At 45.4% G+C, this 26,687-nt stretch overlaps 1 protein-coding gene across 1 annotated transcript; it reads right to left on the bottom strand.

Moving 5' to 3' along the window:
* Nucleotides 1-6,292: 6,292 nt before the first annotated feature.
* Nucleotides 6,293-15,775, bottom strand: COMTD1 (catechol-O-methyltransferase domain containing 1). The gene is made up of 7 exons (XM_065408497.1): nucleotides 15,623-15,775; nucleotides 13,186-13,319; nucleotides 11,863-11,968; nucleotides 10,739-10,857; nucleotides 10,281-10,335; nucleotides 8,329-8,462; nucleotides 6,293-6,627 (listed from the first exon to the last, which is right to left on the bottom strand). Exons 1-7 carry the CDS (start codon nucleotides 15,702-15,704, stop codon nucleotides 6,475-6,477), a joined length of 783 nt encoding a protein of 260 aa, XP_065264569.1. The 5' UTR covers nucleotides 15,705-15,775; the 3' UTR covers nucleotides 6,293-6,474.
* Between the last annotated feature and the right edge of the window lie 10,912 nt (nucleotides 15,776-26,687).

Below are 26,687 nucleotides of genomic sequence, written 5' to 3'. Positions count from 1 at the left end.
GCCTCTTTAAGGTGTCTCAGGTTGGTCATTCAAAATCATTAGCTCCTTTAGAAAATCTTCATCTAAGAGTTTGTTTCTGACTGTTCACACTTCGAATCCCTACCTCACGAGCAACTGAAAAACAGAATTTATAGTTGAAGATCAAGTGTCAAGGGAGAGCACTGCAGAAGATGTGACGATGAATGTTATTGATCAGAGACAAGGACTTTACTGGCGAGTGAGGGAGCTGTGACAAGAGGAGCTGCAGTGAGCTGGAGGCTCCTGCTAGAGCTCCTGACTGAGGGAAGGGTTTGGCGATCTACAAGGCAGACGACTGAAGGAGGCTGAACTCCAGCCATGTACAGCCTTAGAGACTTTCACCTGGGACATAGCTCTGGCAGTGGGGCCTGGAGGGCCACTGTGTAAGGACTCAGTAAATAGGCCCCCAGGAGGGGAGTGGTTTAATTACCTGTGGACTGAGAGTCATTAAGGGACTGTGAAGGTGGGAGAAATTGGTAGCAATGGGCTCCACAGAGTGGCTTCTGGCTACCAGGCAGATGGCCCTGTTACGAGAGGGGTGGTACCCAGAAGCGAGCAAAGCCAGGGGCCAGAGCTCCCACACTGGGGGGCCCATGGCATTAATTGACCCTAGAGCTTGCAAATGCTGCCTGCCAGTCTGAGCTCTCTGAGGAAGAAGATGGGCCGGGCTGGTTTTCTTTGTTGAAATGCCCCTAGGATCAAGGCCAGACCTTCATTCACATTTGAGGAGTGGGAACTGAGACTGCTGCTTCCCTCTCCCTTCCATGGGCAGGGAAGACATTTCTTCTGGTTTGGACTGTTGTTTCCCTGTGAAAGGGGTGGACTTACTAAAAGGCACAGCTGGAGTGCTGTACCCCAGAACCAGACCACAGGGTTGCGACACCCCAGAGAGAGACATGGGAGGTAATCGGGGTGCCTGCTTCTCCCCCAAGAGGCTGACCTGGAGGCATTAACGTTGACAGTCCCACTGAAGAGGAATGGGTATTTTCACCAGACAAAGCAATATGACTCAGACGTGTCAAAACCTAAGAGCCGTCGTTCATTGAAATAAACTATACACGGAGTAATCAGCCTGTGAAGCATCATCAGCAAGAAAACAAGATAATTAATTTCTCCTTAAGCGCTTTTCCTTCAGTCACCTGCAGCAAGGCGATGTACTAGCATGTCCTGGCTCTCAGTCTCAGGTGGGGCGTCTGCAAACTCTCTTTTTAAATTTTTTTTGCTTCGATTAATTTTTTTAATACATAAAATCCATAATGCAGAGTATGGAGAGAACAGCATGCAGCTATATAATCATTGTTGGCATTCATTTAGCATCTTCCAGCTGAGGGTTTTAAAGGGCTTTACAGACAGTAAGGAGTTAATCCTCACAACACACCTGTGAGGAAAGTGGTATCAGTATTTCCTGGATGCAGATGGGGAATCTGAGGCATAGCATGGTGAAGGGACTTGTGTGGGGAACACATGTGGGAGAGGGCTAGGACTTAAGTCTATACCTAATTTACATCCCACTTAAGTTGCGTATACATCTTGTCACAGCTATCTTCCAGGCCTGAGTTTCACTCATAACAGTCCTCAGTTCAGCAAAGCACTTAAGTGAGTGCTTGGCTGAATCAGGGCTTTGAGAGCAGAGTCAGGTACAGAAGCCAGGCCTCCTGATTCATAGTCCCACGCGCCAACTACCAGACAATACTTCCTCTTCTTTAAACAGACTTACTATCCTGTGAGCAAACAGTAGGGACTGGGGAAACTGGCTAAGAGAAGACCCATGTTTTGAATAATTGTCCCTTTTCAAACCCCAACCCCATTATTGGTTCTAAAAGTTTGGCAATCAGAGCAGTGTTGTTGACTCTTGCACTCCTACCGTCAGTCTCTCAATAGTTGATTGTTTTTTTTTTTAAAGCTCTTATCGCCAGGATTCATTTGAGTGCATGGGAAAATTTCAGCAGCACACAGTAGAACTGAGATTCTGTTGCACTGATGTGGCCTCTCTGCTGAGGGTCTGCACATCTGGAATGACCTCCTCTCTCAATATACATCTTGGACACCCTTCCAACTGAGGGTCAAGTATTAGTGACCCTGGTAGTTCAGTTGGTGGATGCAGTATTGGGTTTACCGTGGCACCGGGCCCAGAGTCAGAAGGGGCCCCGGCCAGCCTGATCCCATGGCTGGCTGAGCCGGCCAGGAAAGCTGCCCCCGCCCCGCTTCTGCTCTGCCCCCACCCTGCCTTTTTCGAATCCCTTTAAACAGGAATAGAGAGCTCTATAAAGACGCTATTACTGTTGCTATTATTAGAAAAAAACTAAGACTCGTACTGCAAAATTACAAAATGCTCTTAAACATTATGTAAACTGTCTACAGCTGGATTCTAATTCCCACAATGTTTATTGCCCCAGCGCTTGAGCCCTCAGTTACAGGGAGTTCCTCACATCAGAGTTTCTCAGTCAGTAGGTCACAACCCCCAGGGGATCACAAAAGGCAGTCAGAAGGGTTGTGACACCTCAAACATGTTAGTGCAATCCAAAGCAAAGAAAATCTTGTCCCCCCCCCCCCACCACTTCCTGTACACCTTACTCCTCAAGGCCAGGCATTCTCTGTGAACCTCTTGAGACGGGCCGGGAGCAGGGCTGCAGGTTGGGGGCTGGGCTGGAGTGGAGTTTGGAGGCAGAGCAGGGCTGGGTGGCACTCCCTCCCTGCCCCCCATGGGGGTGGGCCAAAGCCCTGCTGTGTCCCCTGGATGTTCCTCCACACCCTCCTAAGGGGGGCATCCCACAGTTTGGGGACCACTGAACTAGAGGGTATCAGGGTGACATGTAATAGCCAACATGGATTTGTCAAGAACAAATCATGCTGAACCAAACTAATTTCCTTCTTTGACAAGCTTACTGGCCTGGATAGGTGGGAAGCAGTAGATGTGAGATATCTTGATTTTCAGTGAGGTCTTTGACACAGTCCCATGTGACATTCTCATAAGCAAACGAGGGGAATGTGGCCTAGATGACTTTATTATTAGCTGGGTGCATAACTGGTTGAAAAAATGTACTAAAAGAGTAGTTATCAATTGTATGCTGTCAAACAGGGAGGATGTACGGTATTCTAGTGAGATCCTGCCAGGGTCTGTCCTTGGTCTGATACTATTCAATATTTTTATTAACGACTTGGCTAATGAAGTTGAGACTATGCTTATAAGGTTTATGGATGAAACCCAGCTGGGAAGTGTTGCAAGGACTTTGGAGGCCAGGATGAGAATTCACAACAATCTTGACAAATTGGAGAACTGGTCTGAATTCAGTGAGATGAAATTCAGTAAAAACAAGTGCAAAGTACTACACTTATGTGAAAATCAAATGTACAACTATAAATATGGTAAGGGCTGTTAGAGAGAGGATGGGGATCAATTGTTTTCTGTCTACTGAAGGTAGGACAAGAAGTAAACTGCAGCAAGGGAGATTTAGGTTAGATATTAGGAAAAGCTTTCTAACTCTAAGGTAGTAAAACTCTGGAATATGCGTCCATGGGGGGAGGCTGTTGAATCCCCATCTCTGGAGGTTTTCCAGAAAAGGTTAGCCCATCCCTGACAAGTGTTTGTCTACGTTTACTTGGTTCTGCCTCAGTGCAGGGGGTTGGACTAGATGACTTCTTGAGGCTCCTTCCAGCCCTACATTTCTATGATTCTATAGTAAAACCTATGAAACAGTCCCCCTTCACAAAATGTACATATTTGTAGGTTCAGATAGTAGGATCCTTGCCAACCGGGTCATCATTCACACTGAAAAGCAGAAAGAAACCTGGGCCAAGATTTTCAAGCGTGGTTAGTGATTTTCTGAGTGCCTTGGAGGATGTTTCTTAAAGGGGCCTGTTTTGTAGAGGGCAGGTGCTCCATGCTTTTTGAAAATCAGGCCCTGTTAAGGTTCTCAGGTCAGCATCTGGAATTTCTAACTCCCTTCTGAAAATCTTGTTGCTGGGAAGTTGTGCAGCTCCTTCTTGGTCCAAATACCTTGCTGAAAATCCAGTTTCCCCTCCCTTTTCTGGTCAGTAAAAGAACCTCCCCCCCCCCCCCCAACTTCTTACAAAGGTGGAATCGAGGGTTCCAATGACCAGTACACAAGCTATCTGATCAACAGCTGGGAAGAACCAGCCACAAAGTTGTGGGTTCTGAGAGCTCAGATTCCTAAACCTGTTGAATGCTGTGAATAAGCAGAGTGAGTTTCTATGTCACTTTCTAATTGCACTGGAAACTGTACAGTTTTCCTTACTGGACTGTCATTCATGGCTAGATCCAAAGCAGCTCTAAAGTGCTTCACACTGCCTGGCAATAATTGTAACAGCTTGTTAATGTCTTTTAGAGGACTTCAATTTCAACACCAAAAAACCCCAATACTTGTCAAGCAGCATTTGCTTTGAGTTTTCTGCTGGAATAGTAGACAGTCTCTTGAGGAAGGTTCATAATCCACAAGTCACACACAAGTCTCTTTTGACTAGTGTGACAAATCAAATGACAGATGCGAAAGCACAAGCTGTACAACAGTGGTCTCCAACCTTTTTATGCCCAAGCTCATTTTTTGAATTTAAGGGCAACCTAGGATCTACCCCACCCCTTCCGCAAAGCCCTGCCCCACTCTCTCCATCCCCCCAGCTCTCCCCCATCCTCACACACTTTCACCAGGCTGGGGTAGGGGTGCAGGAGGGGGTGTGGGTTCTGGGAGGGAGTTTGGGTGCAGGATGGGGCTCTGGGCTGGGGCAGGGGTCCAGGAGGGGGTATGGGGTGCTGACTCTGGGAGGGGGGTCAGGGTTGGGGCAGAATGTTTGAGTGCAGGAGGGGGTACAGGGTGCTGACTCTGGGAGGGGGGTCAGGGTTGGGGCAGAATGTTTGAGTGCAGGAGGGGGTACAGGGTGCTGGCTCTGGGAGGGGGATCAGGGCTAGGATTCAGGGTGCAGGAGGCAGTTCGGGGTGCAGGAGAGGGTTTGGGGTGCTGGCTCCAAGAGAGGGCTCAGAGCTGGTGTGTGGCCTCCCGCCGGGCAGCACTTACCTCTGGCAGCTCCTGGTCTGTGGTGTAGCGTGGCTGCCGCTAAGGCAGGCTCCCTGCCTACCCCGGCACCACGCCATTCCTGGAAGGGGCCAACGCGCCCCTGCGACCCCTGAGGGAGGGACGGGGGGCATGTGGCTCCGCACGCTGTCTCTCTCTGCAAGCACTGCCCCCGCAGCTCTCACTGGCCACAGCTCCTCATTCCTGGCCAATGGGAGCTGTGGGGGTGGTGCTTGCAGAGGAGGGCAGCACACGAAGGGAGATCCCTGCCCCCCCTGGGCCGCACTGGCCACTGGGGCTGGGGCAGGCAGGGAGCCTGTCTTAGTGGCAGCCCTGCTGCGCCAGGAGATGGCCATCGACTGGTTGGTGACAACTGCAGTGTACGAGGAGATACTGTACCAAGTACTGGGCATGAACAGCAATGCTACAGGCTCCATGCTGTTTGAGAAATTGATCTTACAGGGAGCTCACAGCCGGATTACACAGTGCTCATCTCTTGTTTTCTTAAGTCTTCACGACCTTAAATGTCAGTGGCAGCCATCATTTTGTACCCACTACATCCCCACCACTTGTTCAGTAACTAAGATAACAAGGAACAGCAGCATGCATCTTGCTGTGTCCTCTGCATGGATTAAATCAGCAATCATCTAACCAGAGTAGGTGTCCTCCTACCTCACCAGTCTCCTGGCAACGCTAATGTTATGCTACCTCCCATTCTCAGCTTTGTTGCGAGCATGACCCTTTTGCTCTTCTGTCAGTGGCGCATAGTTTCATTGTGCTGGGTTACAGCTGCTTTCCTCTCCTGGTTACTCATGCTGCTTTGTGGCTTCATTTCTAGAGCGATTTACAGGGCCACTCCTAAGAGATGGTGAGCACTGTTAAATCCCCTTCAAGGCAATGAAAGTCAAGGAAAGATGGTCTTTTGGTTAACATGCTGAACTGGGCCTGGAGCCGTCAGGGCTCCATTCCTGGCAATGGTACAGATTCCCTATGGGATCTTGGGTAAATCACTTAATCTTTCAGTGCTCACCCTTTGTCTGTCTTGCCTGTGTAAATGTAAGCTCTTTACAATAGGGAATGTCTGTATCTCATAATACAAATAATAATAAAGTCATTCAGTGTCTTGAAGGAGTGGGCCCTTAAGGAGATTCCTTCCCTCTATCACTGTCTCTTACAAAGACAACTTACTGTGGGTTTTTCTTTTTATTATGATATAAAATTATACTAAATTTTAATATAAATCTTTTTTCTACCATTATATTTAGATACCTGTAGTTTTTCTGGTCATTTCAAGGACTGTTTTTCCAGCTTTATGCTATTCTGCTGAGACACAGGTTCACATTACAGATGCTACTCATGTTCCACTTAGTTTTGCCTGATGATTTGGTGCTTCTCTGTCTCCCTTCCATTGCTCAGCATTTTTCTCACACTATAGCTTGAATGCTAGTGTCACTCCATCCCCCATTGGGAGCATGCTGATATTGACTCGTACATCTCGGAAGATCTTCTCATTGAGGTGATGGAGGCTTTGGGTTTCCATATCGTTTTTGCTTGGCTTCAATACTTTCCCGTGCCATAAAACCTAGTGTAAAAAAGAATCACGTGCACACAATCACCCTCATGTGCAAGGTGCACACAGCATCTGACCAGGCTGTTGATGGCACTGACAGTCCAAAGGAAAACGTGTGGTCAAGAGAGAACTTTATTAGAATTTACAAGACTATGGGCTTCTCTACATTTAGAGTTGTAAGTGTTTAACTAAAGGTGTTATTTTTAAACTGATTAAATTAGAATAGTGCTAAAGGTTGTGTGGACACACTGCAGTTTAATCCATATTTATTTCAGTTTATTTTAAACCCATTCAAAAGAGATTAAGCCTGGTTTAAACTCATGTAAGTCTGTCCACACAGCCTTTCACAAGCATGTGTTGACAACCCCTTTAACTGCCTTTTGTTAGGCCTTGTCTACACTACAAAGTTTTGCTAGCATAGTTATGTTGGCTAGGAGAGTGGGGGGAAAAGCACACCCCCAGCCAATATAGCTAGGCTGGCAAAACTTCTAGTGTAGACATAACTATGCCAATAGAAGAGTGCTTCTGTTGGCTTAACTTATGTCACACAGGAAGGTGGTATAGCTATGCTGGCAGAACTCCTTCTGTTGCTGTATACTGTGTCTCCCTTAAGAGGCTTGGCTGGCATAGCTATCCTAGGCCAGGCTGTGGTAGCGTAGAAAAGCCCTTGATCATCACAGTGTATCAGATCACAAAGTAGTTGGATAAATCAGGAGTTTGGTTGAAGAGCATTATAATATTTTGCATTTATACTAATAACACACCACACAGAGGCAGCATACTCCAGTGGGACTGGGAGTCCAGAGTCTATTCCCTGACTTTGTGACCTTTGGCAAGTCACTCAATCTTTCTGGTCCTGATTCAGCAATCCATCCCTATTCAGCCTATCACTTAAGCACAGGCTTAACTTTAGGCATGTGCTTGAATCTCATTAGCGTCAATGGAACTTAAGCTTAAGTGATAGGTTGAACAGGGACAATCTCCAGTACATATGTAAATGCTTTGCTTAATTTGGACCTCTCTGAGTTTTCACATCTATTTATTGGGGACAACTATACCCACCTACTTTCATAGTGTGCTTTGAGATCCTTGGGCAAAAGGCTCTATAGAAATGCAACATCTCAGAGCTGTTTGCAAATATTAAGCCTCAGACTAGCCCTTATAAATAAGTTAACCTAATAGAAATAGGTAGACATATGAAAATGTGTAGACATTCCTAAAACAACTAACACTGATCCCTCTCTTTCTTTTTGAGTAATACTGTTCAATAGTTTCTCTAAAGTATTTGGAAGTCACTTGTAACATGATGATGAATAAAACAAATGTAGTTTTAGGTATTATGAACAGTTTACAATTGTAGAAGATGCCCTGGAGGAGGCTATAACTGTTAAATAAAGCATTCTTTGTGTAATGCATGAATAGCTTGATAAGATATTGGTATTCTGCACTTTGTGTGTGTGTGGGCACAGTAGACGCTGAAGTGTACATATATACAGGTTAATGCAAGGTCGTTTTAGTTGCTGCAGATATTACCTGTGTATGTCATTAACAGGTAAATAAAACAATCATGTTGTCTTTTTTTAATCACCTTTATATAATTTGGAAACTGAATGCTGTGTTTGGAATCTATGTCCCCTGGGTCAGAATTAAGGTTGTTACTGGAACTATCTAATGTGACTTAAAGTGGGAGTGGAACAGTGGGTTAATACTTACATTATCAATAGCTATGATTCCCCCTTTCCTTACGAGACGTAAACATTTTTCATAGTACTCATTGTAACTCTGTTTATCTGCATCTATGAAAGCAAAGTCATAGGTCCCAGCTTCACCGTCTGCCAGTAGTTCATCTATACAGGAAACAAAGCGTGTTGTGATGCCCTGGTTTAACACTGAATAAAGGGATGAGACAATCCATGTGTGTCAAGGCTCAGAGTCTACAAGGGTCTGGAGAAGCTTATTATCCAATTTTAGAAGCAGCCAAAGCCATAGTGTAGACTGTAGACATGATACTCCTAAATTTGGTTCAGTAAGAGCAGGTCAGGATCCTTTAAACTGGGTTTACACTACTTCTCCATTAGTTTTAAAATCAGCTTAGCTGAACTGGTTTTAAAGCTGGTTAGAAATTTCCTCCCAGTAGAAAGGCCCTAGATGTTAAATGAATTTTCAGACTGATCAATCAACTGCTGACCACAGTGCTGTAATTTGGGTCATGCAGAATTCTTACCCAGAAAGCCCTTTGGTGGACTTTGCCTGAGCAAGTGCATCCTTTGTGTAATCACAGATGGCAGCAAATGGTTGTCACCCAGTGGGCTTTTCTCAGGAGTCTCTCATTCCATTGCCCCTTTTTGGGCCAAAACAAGCGGAACTGGGGTCTGTTAAAACTTTCTTACGCTGCACTCTGGCTGACAGCTCCAAACTGGAACTGTCAGCTGCAGAGACAATGGCTCTGGTCCTCCCCAGGGCACTAGAAGGTGAGAGAAGTACTTGGCTGTTTATAGCCCCCACCCACCACTACTCTGTGTGTTTTGGGAGGGGACCCCATTTGGGATCTCACTCCCCATTGCAGCATCTCAGTAGTGACCTCTACAGAGGAGAAGGGGAAGAGAGGTAGGGTTTTGAGAGGCCTACTATGAAGGAGCAAGGAGCTCATGCAAGTTATCTGCCCTTCTCTCTTGTATTGGAGAACAACTTGTGAGGCCTTTTCTGCATAGGGTTAGTCAGCAGACAGCCCTGTTGTTATCAGAGTTTGTATGAGTACACTGGAGGGAAGAACGTGGCCCAGACAAGGCTAATGTTTGTGACAGAAGAGAGTGGGTGACAGGCCGCATTAGTCTAGCTACCAGGCAGGACAGCAGCATCAGTCACACTAAGAAGACACTGCCCCATGTGTACTACAGTGACTGTGCTAGGCTGCTTCTGGACAGTTTTTTCTCTTAAAGACACTTCTTCTGAAAAGCTAAGTGTGGGCAAAGAAGCAGCATTGGCTGGTGGAATGGATCACTGGCATTCGCAGTGGGAATAAACAGTCTTTCTGACAGCAACTTTCCCTCCTTAATGCTGCTCCCCTGTGAGACAGTGCTTCCTATTATACAAACTTGTTCTGCATCTGCCTTTTCTGTGGTCTTGGAAGGCTTTGCTTCCTCCTGACTACGAATACCAAACTGCATTTCCCCAGATCAGAAATGTCCTGCCTCTGATGCTTGTACACTAGCTTCTCGACTCCCTCTGCATCTTTCACTCCTCGGAGAAGACTTTGCTTGCCTAGAATAAACAGATAATCACTTAGAATAGACATTTCATGGGAGAGAAATTGGGCTTTGTCCAATTTAAATCCATCTTAAGCAGCTTTCCCTGTGATAGAAGCAGCAAGACAATACTTCTTTTAATATTACCCATACGGCCCATTGCTGTGTTTAAGTGACCAATGTAACAATGGATAGTGGATGAACAGTTATCCACTTTCTCTCTCTCTCTCTCTCCCAGTATCTGGAAACAGCTGAACTCTTCCTAAATTTCCTTTATATAACTGAGAAGCCGCCCACTGTGACTGATGAAACTGCATGTTCATCTTTGCTATACAACTCCTAATCTCAGACTTCACATGAAGGACTCCTCCCCAGCCTAAGTCTTCAGCCTCTACTTTTCATATTTATTATGTTACCTACCAAGTGTTTGTATTGCTGGTTTAATCCGCAAGTCTATTTTATGCTCCACTCCTGCCTGAAACAAAAGAGGAAAGGGATTTGATGGAAGTAGTTGTGAAATATCTTAAAGTGGGATGCACTCAGAAAAGTCACCATAAAATTGGAGGATCCCATACCTACTCTCCCTGTTACTTCCAGAATTCATATAACATTTGGTCAAACAGGCCAAGTTTACCAAGTTGCCTCAACCTAGCCTATACTATAGTGCCTAAAATGAATGCTCACATTCCGTGACACTTGGATTTGGGTGGATAAGTTGTGTAACCCTCTAACTACCTGATTCTTTCCTGCAGCTGCCACACACGCACATCTGAGAATTGGAGGGAAACAGAGTTAAGCCCTCCTGGAACATACTCCTACAATTCTGAGCACTCCTATTCAGAGCATGGAGCATTTAGGGATGGGCAGAGACTATCTACCTCTTTCCATAGCGGCTTTCCAATACTGACGTAATCTTCATTTATATCGCAGGCAACGACTTTGCCATCGTCTGGCAAGACTAGTGCCATGTTTAAGGTATTATAGCCAGTAAAAACACCTAGAAAAGACACGAGAGAAAGAAGTAAGACTCATTTGACCATGAAAACTGATTTAACTGTGGACAAGAAGGATTTTTTTTTTGTTAAAGAATAAAGCCCCCCAAAAGAGCTGAGGATCCCAAATCACTAGTGAATTAATGCTATCTGTCCCATTACCAGGGTAGCATTTTGTAGCTGCTGAAGCCCGACAGAATAGTGGCTGTGAACTCTTGTTAGTTCTCTAGCTAAATTCACAGCTTATGTCTGTCAATGGTCTCCTGGCCTCAGAGTACCATCCTGTATGGCATGAATTTGACTTTAGCGGGTCTCTAAGGGAAAAAGGAAGAGGAGGGGACGGAGCCACGGCCAGCGTGGCACACTGAATCCTTGTGGGCTGCGCCTGTTGTTCTCCACCTGCAGTAGCTGGCAGCTGCTGTGGATTCCCTAGCCCTGAAAAACAGGGGGTTGAGAATCCTTCCCTTAGGTCCACCCAAGCCAGGCCCTTTCACTTGGGCTTTGCTCTCTTCTTCCGCTTTTGTCCCATGGTGCTTTCCACATAAGCCGCTCACACTGCTGTACCATCAGCCCTGAATTAGGCTTCACCACACCCCTGAGAGGTTGGTCTTATCCCCATTGTACAGGTGAGGAAACAGGCAGGGAGGTCAGGATCAACACTTTCCAGAATGGCCACTGATATTAAGTACCCAAACTGTGACCCCTGGGGCTTTATTTCCAGAAGTGCTGAGCGCTCACCACTGAAGTTGATGTCAGCGGGGGCTGGGGATTTGCAGCACCTTTAAGAATCAGGAACAGGTGTCTCAAGTTGGGCACCCAATATCAGTGGTCACTATTGAAAATTTGACTTGCCCAAGGTCAGAGGCAAGAAGCTAACTGAAGAGTCCTGCTCTGACCACCTCCCATCACCCTTGGTGCTCTTTGGTAGGCTTGGTGAAGCAGGGAACTATGTTGACATAGCTTTCAAATGATTGGTGTTGAGCCATGCCCTAGGAAATGTGCATTCTTACCTATTTCAATAGCTTTCTTGGCTTTGATGAGTTTGGCCAAGTTTGCCATAAGCTGAGCCTGGTCACAAGACACCATCATTCTACTCCAGGGATGGTCCAAGGTGAGCTAGAAAAGGAAATGGTACAAAATTGAAAGGAAACAGGAAAAGAAAAACTACCCTGAAGTTGCTCTTTCAGGCAGACCCCAAGAGCCCAACGTGATCCTCAGGATGAGGACAGCATTGGGGTTTATTATTACTGTTGATCTCAGAGAAGCAATTTCTGTTCATTTACCAAAGAAGATACATGTATAAGCAGCTACCATTGTTGTGGGCAAACTTAACAGTGAGGGTAAGTAACCACAGGAGCAACTTACTTAGGGACGGGGGGGGGGGGGGGGGATTCTCTGTCACTTGAAGTCTTGAAATCAAGATTGCTGTCTTTCTACAAGTCACGCTCTAGCTCAGCAAGAAGCTATGGGCTTGATGCAAGAATTGCTGGCTGGAATTCTATGGCCTTCTATGACTAGATCATAATGGTTCTTTCTGGCCTTAAAATCAACACATTTGTTTTCTATTTAAATATTTTATATAGGGAATAATGCAATGATTATGGAGGGGGTAGTTTGGCCCAGTGGATAAGGCACGGCACTGCCAAAGGAGAGCTGGATTTTAGTCTGGCATTCTGCCACTGGCCTTCTGGATGCCATGGGGCAACCACTTCAGTAGTGGGAATCAGGTACTTAAATAGCTTTGAGACTCTGGGCCTTAGATACCACTACAAATCTGCATACAGGTGGATAGAGAAAAGGCAGTTCTTTAGGGACTAGCAGATCTATGTACTGGGCACAGACAATATTGAAATGCCTTATAGGGATGGACTCAAGGAGCTCAATCTATTTAGCTTCACAAAGAAAAGGTTAAGGGGCGACTTGCTGACAGTCTGTAAATACGTACGTGGGGAACAAATATTTAATAATGGGCTCTTCAATCTAGCAGAGAAAGGTCTAACATGATCCAGTGGCTGAAAGTTGAAGCTAGACAAATTCAGACTGGAAATAAAACATGCATTTTTGACAGCGTAATTAACGTTCAGAACAATTTACCAAAGGTTGTGGTGGATTCTTTATCACTGATCATTTTTAAATTAAGATTGGATGTTTTTCTAAAAGAGCCACTCTAGGAATTATTTTGGGGAAGTTCTATGGCCTGTGTTATACAGGAGGTCAGACTAGGTGATCACAATGGTGCCTTCTGGCCATGGACTCCATGAATCATGGGACATTAATAGCAGTACTGTATACACACCACGCTCCACAAAACATATCTTGAGAAAAACACTGACCAGTCGCAGCTTCTTTAGGACTGGATGCTCCCGCAGAGAGTGATCCAATATGTATTGCCATAGTGGGCCCCCTTTTCCAAGTAGAGTCTTGGATGATCGGGGAATTCCAAAAGCTAAAAATGGATATTTTTTACCTATAAAAAAATTAAGATATTAAAAGGTTTTGTGTCTCAGTGGAAAAAGTTTGCAATGACCCGTTATGCCTTGAGCAAATAAAGACTAAGAAAACTGCCACTAAAGGCTAATGGAGCCTTGCTCTGCAAAACCCCAAATGAAGATGGTGAAGGGGTTAGACAGCTCAGGGGATTGGCAATGGGATTAGAGGTTTTTCACCTCTAAAGCATCTGTTCAAATCCAGTCCAGGCCTGCAGTGACTATAAATTGACACTGATGTCGTTCAGTGGCTGATTTTGCCATAAGACGGCACATTTAATTCAAGGATCTCAAAGCATTTTTTCTAATAATATCCCTGCATTACAGAGGAGCAACCTGAGGCACAGAGAGGTCTGGTGACTTGCCACAATCACCCAGCGAGTCAGTGACAGGGCGAGGAACAGAACGCGAGCATCCTAGTCCCTGCTCCTCTGCTCAGACCGTGCTTGCTCTCGCCCCAGCTAATGGGAGAAAACTAGCACCTGCTCCTTTTACCAGAAGAAAAAGCCATGACCAGAACACTAAGATGGCAATTTCCAATGTGCTTAGGAGGATACATGTCTGTCTGCAGTCACCTTGCAAGGGGAGGGCTGAGACAGCTCACAGCAGCTTTGCTAATACCTTGGCCTTTTAATCTTGAGCAGAAGAGCTATTGGTAGGTGTGCTTTCCAGCCTATTGCAGTACAGTGGCATAGTGGATTATACAGACAGATTGGGCCCTTAACAGCACTGTATATTTACTGCCAGAGCTCAGTCAAATCCTTGCCTATAACCCATTCCTTGTGTTCAGTTCTTGCTAGAAAAGGTCTTTTGGAGAGGATACTCTATCTTGCTATTCACTTGGAGTAGGTTCCTATGTATACATAAAAACAACGAGGAGTCCGGTGGCACCTTAAAGACTAACAGATTTATTTGGGCATAAGCTTTCGTGGGTAAAAAACCCCACTTCTTCATGCATCTGCAGTAGTGGGTTTTTTTACCCACGAAAGCTTATAACCAAATAAATCTGTTAGTCTTTAAGGAACCACCGGACTCCTCGTTGTTTTTGTGGATACAGACTAACATGGCTATCCCCTGATACTTGGCACCATGTATACATAACACAACCACAAAAAGGAACAGAATGGGGTAGACGTTTGCTTTTACTGTTCAGCTTATTGAGAACAGACAGAAGTACAAACGGCAAAGCTAAAGCTCAGATTCTGATTTTCCTATACTGGGTCTGTTTGGAGCCTGGACTTTGGCTCACGCTATTATGGAAATAGGCGGTAGTTGCAAATTGTTGACAACTCTTGTGAGTTTCACAATATTTGGTCTCTTTCCCAACTGCAGTCAGATGATTCCAAGAGAATCTGAACTTTCATTAAAAAAAAAAAAAAAAAAAAAAGTTTAGCCCTTATGTTTGTAGAGAAAAAAACTTGAACATGGAACTCCTAAAGGATCAGTACCCAGAAAGCAAATAGAACCCATTTTATTTTTCTACAAATCGCATGATTTGTAAGGCAAATCTCGCGATTTTGAATGCTTGGGGCTAGCTATACTGCAGGATGTGCAACATGCAATCTTGCCCAATGTGCATAGGGTTTGCCATGGATTCCTATAAGTGCTAATCCTACAATGAGATCTGCTAGTCCAAACCCATGCAGAGTCCTAAGACAGGCAAAGGAGTCCACAGGAGCCACTCTCATTGCAGGATCAGGATTTCATTTGGTCTCCTGCCTCAGGCAGTGGCCAGCTTCTGGCACAGGAAGGTGAACCAGCCAGCATGCCCCTGGCCAGTGCTTGGGGACAGGAGCAAGGGGAATTGCCTCCAGAGCCCATGCCTGACCTGGGAGCTGTCAGCCTGTGACCTGAAGCATAAGATTCCATTACCCTAATTAAAAAGGATATTGTTATTCTCCAGGCCTTTTGAAAAATGTAACCACAACCTTTAAGTCTATAGAAAGCTCTCTCTCTCTCTCTCCCCCTCGCTCGCTCCCTATACAATATTTTGCACCTTCACTTGGCTAACATTCTAGAAGCCAGCAGTTTTAATTCCAGCACCTTTGCCCCTTTTCCCTCTCCTCTTCCCCCAACATCTAGTAAATTACTTTCTAATCTACACACACGCTTTTTTTTTTTTAAAGGGGTGGTAAAGTGCAGCTGGATTGAGCACAGTTGGTGACTGTGCTTTGAATCGGACTGCTGCTTCCTTCTGCTCAAGGAGAGCTCACTTCTGGCCATGGGCTTGGGAACTGGGAGGGTGTGTTGGATTTTATAGATCAGAGAAGAAAGCAGCGCTTACCTGCTAAGACTCCAGTAGCAAAAGCAACCCCCAGGACTGCGGTTCCAATGGCCATTTCTTTAGTTATACTGAAAAAGGGCATTTTGGGAAACGGAGGAGAAGAAGGAAACAGCAGCAAGATTCAAAATGGATGTTGTTGGGTGCTGCAGCTTTAAGAACAATGACTAACTAGGGTTCCTTATCTAGTGAGCATCACGTGTTTGCAGGGCCTGAGCAAGCATTGCAGCCACGTGATGATCACAAACAACAGTGGGGAAAGAGCAACATCTACAGGCAAGAACAAACAGGGCTTGCTGTAATTCGTTTTATTTATGAGCATTGGCATCTTGGAGTGGAGAAGCCAGGCATTCTGAAAGAGGCATGAAATCATCATAAACTCAGGTTACAAGGCAGTGCTTGCAAAATTAGCATTTAAATGTTCTAAGGGAATCCAAAGCAATCTCTACTGCAATAGTGGAATCTAATTACTGGGAAATCTCTGTTTTGGGTTACAACAGCCTCAGGCTCTGGGAGGTGTAAAAATAGTTAGCAGCGGGTCTATAAAGGTCTGCAATATTTACTGTTTTATAGGCAGGGTGTTTGATTCTGTTAAGATGAATACATAACTTTGCACCTGGAGGTTCTCAAAATTAAAGAAGATGGTGTAAAATATTTTCAGGGTCTGCAAGATAGCGTGCAGCTATGAGGGGCACTGCGGTCGGGGCATTGGACTGGGAGATTTGGGTTTATTTCCAGCTCTACACTGACCTGCTTTGTGACCTTGCACAAGGAACATTTCTCTTTGTCTTTGCTTCCCCTTTGCTTTGATTGTAAGCTGTTTCGGGGCAGGGAGTCTCACACTACTTGCATCTAGTCCAGTGGGTGTCGGACAGAAGCTGCAGGTGCTACTGTTGTACGTATACAAATAATAAATAATGCAGCACCTTTCATCTGAACCCCAACTGCATCAAGAAGTACTCTGTAATACTCTGTGACCTGCTTTGTTAAGGCCAAAAGGCCAGGTTCTGGCCAGCCCTCTTCAGTCAGCCCGACCTGTGCCATTCTTAGTTTCCTGCCATTGTAAGGGGACTGGACTAATTGGGGCCAGGTGACAGCCTGAAATTCTGGGGCTTCATAAAAGGGCACAGAAAAGTCTGTAGCACTACAGGGAACAAGTTAGGCTCTTGCGGAACGCCTGGAAGTTGGGTCTGGGAGGACTCCAGGGAAGAAGCTTGCAAGTCAGGGCTTTGTCCCAGAGAGGACAGTGAAGGGGGAGAAGGCTCCAGGGAAGTAGCCTGGAAATTGGGCCTCCATCCTGGAGACTTAAAGGTAACCCAGGAAGGGCTGGGAACTGAATCTGAAAATGAGCTCAAGTAGGGTGGAAGAACCTTTTGTTTGTATGGGACGTCTGTTCTCCTGGAAGGGGATTGAACTCTGAAATGCCGCCTAATAGAGCTGCTGGAAGAAAAGATCCGAGGTTTGGAGATGCAGGTAGATACCTTGGTAGAGTTTAGAAGGGGGTTTGAGCAGCTAATGGAGCAAAGGCAAGGAGTGGCTGAAGGGGAATGCTCAGGGGTACAGGTGGAAGCAGGGGCTAAGGTCTGTGAGGGGGGAATGTCAGGGGGAGAACAAGGGCAGTGGAAGCATGTGACCGTGAGAAGCAGGCCAAGGAAAAGGAGGGCCAGTGAAGGAGAAATAGAGCTCAGGAACAGGTTTGGGTGTTTGGATAACGAGGAAGGGGTGCAGCAGGTGGTAACTGAAGGGGGAAGGGTGAGGAAGAAGAGAAGAGCAGCTAGTCCAATAGAAAGAGGGGAGGAGTTGATGGAGACAGCACCAAATCTGGGCCCCGGGAGGATACAGGATGGCATAAGGGGGACTATAAGGAAAAATAGGAACGGACAGGAGTTGCGACTAGAGGGAACAGGGGATAGATTAGTAGATCGTACTGTCACCAGGCAAAGGCAGGTTTATGTGATTGGGGACTCCTTACTGAGGAGGTTAGACAGGCCTGTGACCACGGCGGACCCAGAGAACAGAAGGGTGTGCTGTCTGCCGGGCGCTAAGATACGGGATGTGGACCTGCGGTTGAAAAGGATCCTAAAAGGAGCAGGTAAGAACCCCTTGATCATCCTTCACGTAGGAACGAATGACACGGCTAGGTTCTCGCTAGAGAGAATCAAGGGAGATTATGCCAGGCTGGGGAAGATGCTTAAGGAAATCGAGGCTCAGATCATTTTCAGTGGGATTCTGCCTGTTCCTAGAGAAGGGCAGCAAAGGGCTGACAGGATTGTGATGATAAATAGTTGGCTAAGGGAGTGGTGCTATAAGGAGGGCTTTGGGATGTATGGCCACTGGGAGGCTTTCGGGGACAGACAACTGTTCTCACGGGATGGACTTCACCTAAGTAGGGAAGGAAATAGACTTCTGGGAGGGAGGCTGGCTCATCTCATCAAAAGAGCTTTAAACTAGGAATTCGGGGGAGACGGTTGGGACATGTCCAGTTAATCTCCACGCCAAATTACAACATTGAGAAGGAGGGTGACAAGAACGGATATAGCCGGGGGGAAGAGATTGGACATAAGGAAGACAGGGGGGATGGATACTAGACTAATAGGTCATTCTGGCGGTACGGTGTCCGTACCAAATCGGATAACTAATGTGAGGGAGGCTAAACGGCATAAATTAAGATGTTTATACACCAATGCGAGAAGCCTAGGTAACAAAATGGAGGAATTGGAGCTCCTGGTCCGAGAAATGAGACCGGATATCGTAGGAATAACCGAAACGTGGTGGAACGGTAGTCATGACTGGAGTACAGGTATGGAAGGGTATGTGCTGTTTAGGAACGACTGGAACAAAGGTAAAGGTGGGGGAGTAGCATTGTATGTCAATAATGAGGTAAACTGTAAAGAAATAATAAGTGATGGAATGGATAAGACGGAGTCTGTCTGGGCAATACTCACATTGGGTAAAAAAACTACTAGAGCCTCCCCTGGGATAGTGCTTCGGGTGTGCTATAGACCGCCGGGATCTACCCTGGATATGGACAGAGAACTATTTAATGTTTTTAGGGAAGTAAATACTAATAGGAACTGTGTAATCATGGGAGACTTTAACTTCCCGGATATAGATTGGGGAACAAATGCTAGTAACAATAATAGGGCTCAGATTTTCCTAGACGTGATAGCTGATGAATTCCTTCATCAAGTAGTTGCTGAACCGACGAGGGGGGATGCCATTTTAGATTTGGTTTTGGTGAGTAGTGAGGACCTCGTTGAGGAAATGGTTGTAGGAGACAACCTTGGCTCGAGTGATCATGAGCTAATTCGGTTTAAACTAAATGGAAGGATTAACAGAATTAAATCAGAGACTAGGGTTTACAATTTCAAAAGGGCTAACTTTAATAAATTAAGGCGACTGATTAGGGAAGTGGATTGGACTAACATATTTATGGATCTAAAGGCGGAAGGCGCCTGGGATTCTTTCAAGTTGAAGTTGCAGGAGCTGTAGGAGGCCTGTATCCCGAGAAAGGGAAAACGGATCGTAGGCAGGAGATTTAGACCGAGCTGGATGAACGAGCGTCTCAGAGGGGTGATTAAGAAAAAACAGAAAGCGTACAAAGAGTGGAAGAGGGGAGGGATCGGCAAAGAAACCTACCTTATTGAGGTCAGAGCGTGTAGAGATGGAGTGAGAAAGGCCAAAAGCCGTGTAGAGTTGGACCTTGCGAGGGGAATTAAAACCAATAGTAAGAGGTTTTATAGCCATATAAATAGGAAGAAAACAAAGAAAGAAGAAGTGGGACCGCTAAAGACTGTAGATGGAGTGGAGATTAAGGATAATCTAGGCATGGCACAATGTCTAAACGAATATTTTGCATCGGTCTTTAATGAGGCTAATGAAGGGTTTAGGAATAGAGGCAGCGTAACGGAGGGGAATAAAGGAGGGGGGGTTGACATTACAGTATCCGAGGTAGAAGCCAAACTCGAACAGCTTAACGGGACTAAATCGGGCGGACCGGATGATCTTCATCCGAGAATATTAAAGGAACTGGCGCGAGAAATTGCAAGCCCATTAGCGATAATTTTTAATGAATCTGTAAACTCGGGGGTGGTACCGTTGGACTGGAGAATAGCTAATGTGGTTCCTATTTTCAAGAAGGGGGAAAAAAAGTGACCTGGGTAACTACAGGCCTGTTAGTTTAACATCTGTAATATGCAAGGTCTTGGAAAAAATTTTGAAGGAGAAAGTGGTTAAGGACCTTGAGGTCAATGGCAATTGGGACAAATTACAACATGGTTTTACGAAAGGCAGATCGTGCCAAACCAACCTGATCTCCTTCTTTGAGAAAGTAACAGATTTTTTAGATAAAGGAAATGCGGTGGATCTAATATACCTCAATTTCAGTAAAGCGTTTGATACGGTACCGCATGAGGAATTATTGGTTAAATTGGAAAAGATGGGGATCGATATGAAAATCCAGAGGTGGATAAAGAACTGGTTAAAGGGGAGATTGCAGCGGGTCGTACTGAAAGGTGAACTGTCAGGTTGGAGGGAGGTTACCAGTGGAGTTCCTCAAGGTTCGGTTTTGGGTACGATTTTATTTAATCTATTTATTACTGACCTCGGAACCAAATGTAGAAGTGGGCTGATAAAGTTTGCGGATGACACAAAGTTGGGAGGTATTGCCAATTCGGAGAAGGATCGGGATATCCTGCAGGGAGACTTGGATGACCTTGTAAACTGGAGTAATAGTAATAGGATGAAATTTAATAGTGAGAAGTGTAAGGTGATGCATTTAGGGATGACTAACAAGAATTTTAGTTATAAGCTGGGGACACATCGGTTGGAAGTGACGGAGGAGGAGAAGGACCTCGGAGTCCTGGTTGATCGCAGGATGACTATGAGTCGGCAATGTGACGTGGCCGTGAAAAAAGCTAATGCGGTCTTGGGATGCATTAGGTGAGGTATTTCTAGTAGGGATAAGGAGGTGCTGCTTCCGTTATACAAGGCACTGGTGAGACCTCATTTGGAGTACTGTGTGCAGTTCTGGTCTCCCATGTTTAAAAAGGATGAACTCAAACTGGAACGGGTACAGAGAAGGGCCACTAGGATGATCAGAGGAATGGAAAACCTGTCGTATGAAAGGAGACTCGAGGAGCTCGGTTTGTTTACCCTAACCAAAAGGAGGCTGAGGGGGGATATGATTGCTCTCTTTAAATATATCAGAGGGATAAATACCAGGGAGGGAGAGGAATTATTTCAGCTTAGTACTAATGTGGACACGAGAACAAATGGATATAAACTGGCCGTCGGGAAATTTAGGCTTGAAATTAGACAACGGTTTCTAACCGTCAGAGGGGTGAAGTTCTGGAATAGCCTTCAGAGGGAAACGGTGGGGGTGAAAGACCTCTCTGGCTTTAAGATTAAGCTTGATAAGTTTATGGAGGGGATGGTTTGATGGGATAACGTGATTTTAGTCAATAAGTCAATAACATGCCATCGCTGGTAATTAGTATCAATGGTCAATGTGGGTCTGGCTGGAGAATCTTGCCCGCATGCTCGGGGTTCTGCTGATCGCCATATTTGGGGTCGGGAAGGAATTTTCCTCCAGGGTAGATTGGCAGAGGCCCTGGAGGTTTTTCGCCTTCCTCCGCAGCATGGGGCAGGGGTCGCTTGCTGGAGGATTCTCTGCGACTTGAAGTCTTTAAATCATGATTTGGGGACTTCAACAGCTGAGTCAAGGGAGAGAATTATTCCAGGAGTGGGTGGGTCAGATTTTGTGGCCTGCATCATGCAGGAGGTCAGACTAGATGATCATAATGGTCCCTTCTGACCTTAAAGTCTATGAGTAACCCAGCCAGTGGGCTGAGCCATATGAATCCCCTGGAGAGACAGAAAACCCTGGTGAGGGGAAACTGAGGCAGGGAGTGCCATGATTGGCCAGTAGGGGGTGCTCCAGGGCAGGTATGCCCTATTACATATCCTTCTGATCCCATTTTACAGGTGGGGAAATTGACACACAGAGAAGTGGTGTGATTTGTCCAAAGTCACAGGATGAGTCAGCCTGAGTCAGGAACAGAAATTGGATCTGCTGATTTCCAGTCCCCTGGTCCCACCAATGTGATCTTAAAACCCCCAGTTCTATTAGGTTCTCTGTCTTCTGCCCTGCTGGGCATAGAGCTATAGGTGCCATCACCTGAAGGCAAATAATAATATATAAAGGGTTGGGGGAGGTGGAAGGGACCAACTGCTCTTATCCCTCATAGAAAGAGAGGGGAGGTGACTTTCTCTCTGAGGCATGCAGTGGAGGATAAAGGCTAGTCCCATCCAACCGTTTAACAAAGGTACTGCCCCTTATAAGCAAAAGCATAGGCCTGCATGCAGGGTTCTGCTCCTGGGAGCAGACATCAGCAGGAGCAGGGAAGGGGACCAAACCAGAAAGGGAAGGAAAAGGAGTCAGTGAGTGCCCAAGGGCCAGAGTCACTCCTGGTTTGTGCTAGCAGATGCTATGGTGTATGCCACTTGGGAGAGGTTACGATGGTATATGACAACCTCAACTTCCTTCCTCAGGGCAGGGCTGCCCACTGCCTGAGGAATGGCCAGGACTGGGGAGGCAGTAGGGTTGGCCAAGGTGCTAGAGGCATGCACTGATAATGTTCTAGTCAGGTTCTTAGCCCACCCACCTCACCATGCTACCTGAGCACTTGCCGCTAGTGCATGAAGTGTCATGAATTTCTTCTGTCACGTGTGGTTCATTCTCTCTCATCCCCTCCTCGGGGGAGGCCTGGGTGTGCAAGGGAATGGTTTGCTTTGACAGGGTTTGGGTGGTGGCTGTTTTCAAATGCACACTGATTCAGTGTAGCCAGGTGCTGGACTCTGTGGAGGGCTCCCAATGCACCCCTCCCCCTCCCAGTGGAAACTAAAGCCGTCCTCCCTGTTATAGCCCTTGAGAGAGCCACACGGGGAATGCTACCTACCCTTCCCTGTCAGGGGGAGTTGCTCCCACCAGGGTGCAGTAGGCCTCACTGGCACAAGAAAGAGCCTGCATGAATCTAATCCTATATTATGCCTTGCCCCCCAAGAGGAGAACAGAATTTTTCTTTAAAGGGGAAATCATTAAAAAACCTGAATGTGCTCCCATTTCATTGTAGGATGCACACGTAGGCTTCTGGCACACAGCAGTGCATGTTAGAGATGGGCCCGGGAGTCCAGTCTTTGGGATTTGGAAAACCCAAAGCAATGATGGCTCGGGTGTGTGATGTTATCCAGATAAGCACTGCAAAGGCTGAAGTCTGTGGCAAGTCAGGACAGGGGTTCGCTCACACAGAGCTTGCTGCGGTATGGGGCCCTACAATGTGGGGGAGGGATGGCATGGGATGGGACGGAAGTTGGTAAAAGGTTCCAGTTTTTGCACCTCCCTAACTCATGGGAACAAAACAACTCACAGTCAGTTCCTTAGTGTAGACCCGGCCTAGAAACTTTGGCAGTATAGTATCGGTTAAGGATGTGAGATTTTTTTTTTTTGAGAGATTTTTATACTGGCAAAAGAGTGCTTTTGCTAGTACAGCTCATTTCATTCAGGGATCTGGTATAAGCTATACCAGCAAAAGCACATTTTTTGCCAGTGGAAGCTGTCTTCACTAGGAGCGTTTGCTGGTATAGCTATGTGGATAGTAAATGTTTTCTAGCATAGACTAGACTTTACTTGACAAAGACTTTAGTTCAGAGCTCCGCGTTTCTCTTCCAACAGCTGATTGTTCAGGTGTTTGACATAATCTGCTCTGCTTCACCACTTGTAGGAGTAACACGAGAAATGTAATATAAGGTCCTGGCAAACAAAATATCTTTCAGCTCACTTTTAAAATGTATTTGATTTTCTAAGACTACACGAGTGCATATTTGATTTGGGATTCACCACTTTCTCTGTGTTCATTTGCTTTTGGAAGTGAAGGCATTTCAGTCCCTCTTTTAAGTAGCTGACTTATCAAGGAAGCAGCTGGAAGACATCCTTTTCAAGGCAAGCAAAAGGGTGTGAGGCAATCACAGTGCAACAAACTCCGCTAGGGGCTATAAATCAGATTTGTGACTGTGTAGCTCCATCTAGTGGTTATTCTGAATAACTCTGGGGAGAGATTTACTACCGGAAATACTTGTGTTTACATAGAACAGTCTGTAAATTTCAACACTTTCTGTATATGAGCACACTGGGTTGTGCTTTTAGGCCCCATTTCAGCAGGGTACTTAATCATGTGTCTAACTTTAAACTTGGTAGTAGTTTCATTGAAGTCAGAGGGACTATACATGGAAAGGGATTACTTATGTGCGTTAAGTTAGGCATGTGCTTCAGTACCTTGCTGAACTGGAGCCTGAATGTTCTTGCTAAGCAGTAATTACTCCCCCAGGTGGGAGAGTATTGTGATTTGCCAATCTACTGGGTATAGTAGTTTTTCCTTTGATTTAGGTATCTAACTTACATGCATCTAAACTATTTTTGGCTGTCACTGAAGTATAGAAATTTGAGGTATAGCTCAATTGCTAAAGAGTTAGAGTTTCTAAACTGAATAGAAGGCAGCCAGCCACTTTTCTGAGACATCATAATTTCCATTTTACGTAGCTCAGTGATATGCTAACTGAACAGGAAACGTTGGCTGTCCACCAAATTAGTTCAGATGCAGGCATGCAATGTGCCTGCAATTATCTGAGCACTCGAATGTTTTGGTAGAAGTCGAGCAGGAAAGGAGTGTAGGAAATAGGTACTGAACTAAGGTTGGCTGTTATGTTCAGATAAATACACTAGCCAGTCTGAACTAGACTTGAAAGCAAAATCTGCCCTCGTTTACATGCAATACTGCTGCAGTCAACTGACTGCCCCATGAGGGACATAGGGTTACGCAGGTTGTAAGCAAGTTGTTCTCCCATGTGTTTAGTTCAGTGGATATAGTGTTTCAATGCATGTAACAGCTGTCCAGGAAGGACCTTTTCCTGAAGGACCCAGTTCCTGAAGCACAAGGTAGTCTGGGGAGACTGGAAGCCACCAAGATTCCACATTCCTGGAGCATGGAGAGCAGGTGGGGTTTGAGTTCAAGGCTGGCCAATCATGGGACAGTAGTAGAGTTTGTACCTCTTTTTTTGCTTCTCTTGTTAATTAGCCATAGGGCTGCTTTGTCTGGGATATCTGATCATTTCTTTGTTAGCCATGAAATCCTGCACCTGTAGTGAATACAACAATCCATGTGTGTGGGAGAGTGGGCTGCTTGACCACTTCAGAGACCACCATCCACACACCCCTGCAGATAGGACTGGGGAAGCATATGCCCAGTGATAAAGATCAAGGGCATCACATCTGATCTTCTGGGTTTTCACACTCTTGAGCAATGGGATTCCTGTGGCTGCCCCTTAACCTGGATTTCCAGCATGGCACAATGTTACTTGGTCCCTGAGCCAGCAGCAGAGAATGTTAAGAGAAGTGCCACGGGGTTCGCTTCCAGCTCTTTTTCATTCTGTTATTCTTCCATGTATCAGTTGCATGAACTGAATCCCAGAGTGCAATCAGCCCTTTCCGAGACTCTTATACTGTTTTAGGTGTTGCTAATGGGTGAGATTGTCGCCTTCTCAGTTCTCTTATTGCTGTAGCTTAGAGATGCAAGACCTTAGTTGTCTGCTCAGTAAGGACCAGTCCATGACTGAAAGCATGCTGGCAGCAATCATATTTTAAATATAGTTGTTGCTAGCATGGTTTTCCCAGACCAGGGTGGGTATGGATGACTCTTCTGAGAATGGGATTGTTACTGTATTTCAATTTCATTACATACCATTGACATCCTTGAGGGGTCCTATGTAGCACAGCTCGGATAGCATGGCTCATAGAAAATAATCCTTATCCACACTCTTCGAGGCTAACTAGGGTCTTGATTCTGCAAAGACTCCAGTGGGACTACGTATGGTGTTTGATGCTAGCATGTGTGAAATTTGTTTTCATTCTGAATCAGAACAAAACCAAATATTTTCAAAATCTCCAATGAAATGGAAACTCTGAATTTTTGTTTTAAAAAGTCTGTCATTTTGGGAAAACACTGTTTGTTTCAAAACAAATTTGTTGTTTCAAACATTTTTTTTTTAATCTTTTAAAAAATATTTGTTGTTACATCCCGGTATGCCAGTAGTAGTAGGGCACAATGTCATACTATTTGCAGTGGTGTTGTAGCTGTGTTGGTCTCAGGATAGGAGAGAGACAAGGTGGGTGAGGTAACATCTTGATTGTACCAACTTTTGTTGGTGGAAGGGACAATCTTTTGAGCTCCACACAGCTTTAACACGCCATTGTCTTATGACTGTAGAAATGTAAATTACTCATTTCATTTTAAGTGGTTTCCTATCACATGTGTGAACCCCTTGTGCATAACAACCTATCCCACCTTCTATTTAGCATGGACACTCCAGTTTCCTTCTCCAGACCTGAAGAAAAGCTCTGTGATGCTTGCAAGCTTGTCCCTTCCACCAACAGAAGTTGGTCCAATAAAATATATTACCTCACCCACCTTGTCTCTCTCATGTCAAATTATGATAGAAGTGAAATATCCTATTAACTCATTTTATTTTAAAAATCACTAGTTAGTACTGATTGTAACATCTTCTCTTTTCTGAGGCTACGTCTCCACTACGGGGGCGCGGGGGGGAGTTGATTTAAGATACACAAATTCAGCTACGCGAATAGCGTAGCTGAATTCGATGTATCCGAGCCGACTTACCCCGCTGTGAGGACAGCGGCAAATCGACCTCCGTGGCTCCCCCGTCAATGGCGCTTACTCCTACCTGCGCTGGTGGAGTACAAGCGTCGATTCGGGGATCGATTGTCGCGTCCCCATTACAAACAGAAGACCTTCTGATCCAGAAAATAAGAGGTCTCAACCAGTACTATGTAGCAGCTGCCCTTAATGATTTTAAAAATAAAATAAACATAGAATATTTTGACCAGCATAATATGATATCAGTAGTGCATAACATGACTGGACTTGTCAGTTTATGTTGTATTATGCACCATTACTACTTCCATGTCATGAAACAATGGAAGAAATATAAAAATGAC

This window comes from Emys orbicularis, chromosome 7 (genome assembly GCF_028017835.1).
Source record: "Emys orbicularis isolate rEmyOrb1 chromosome 7, rEmyOrb1.hap1, whole genome shotgun sequence".
NCBI lineage: Eukaryota > Metazoa > Chordata > Testudines > Emydidae > Emys > Emys orbicularis.
The sequence above is the reverse complement of the archived record's forward strand: the minus strand, read 5'-3'. Positions and strand labels throughout refer to the sequence as shown.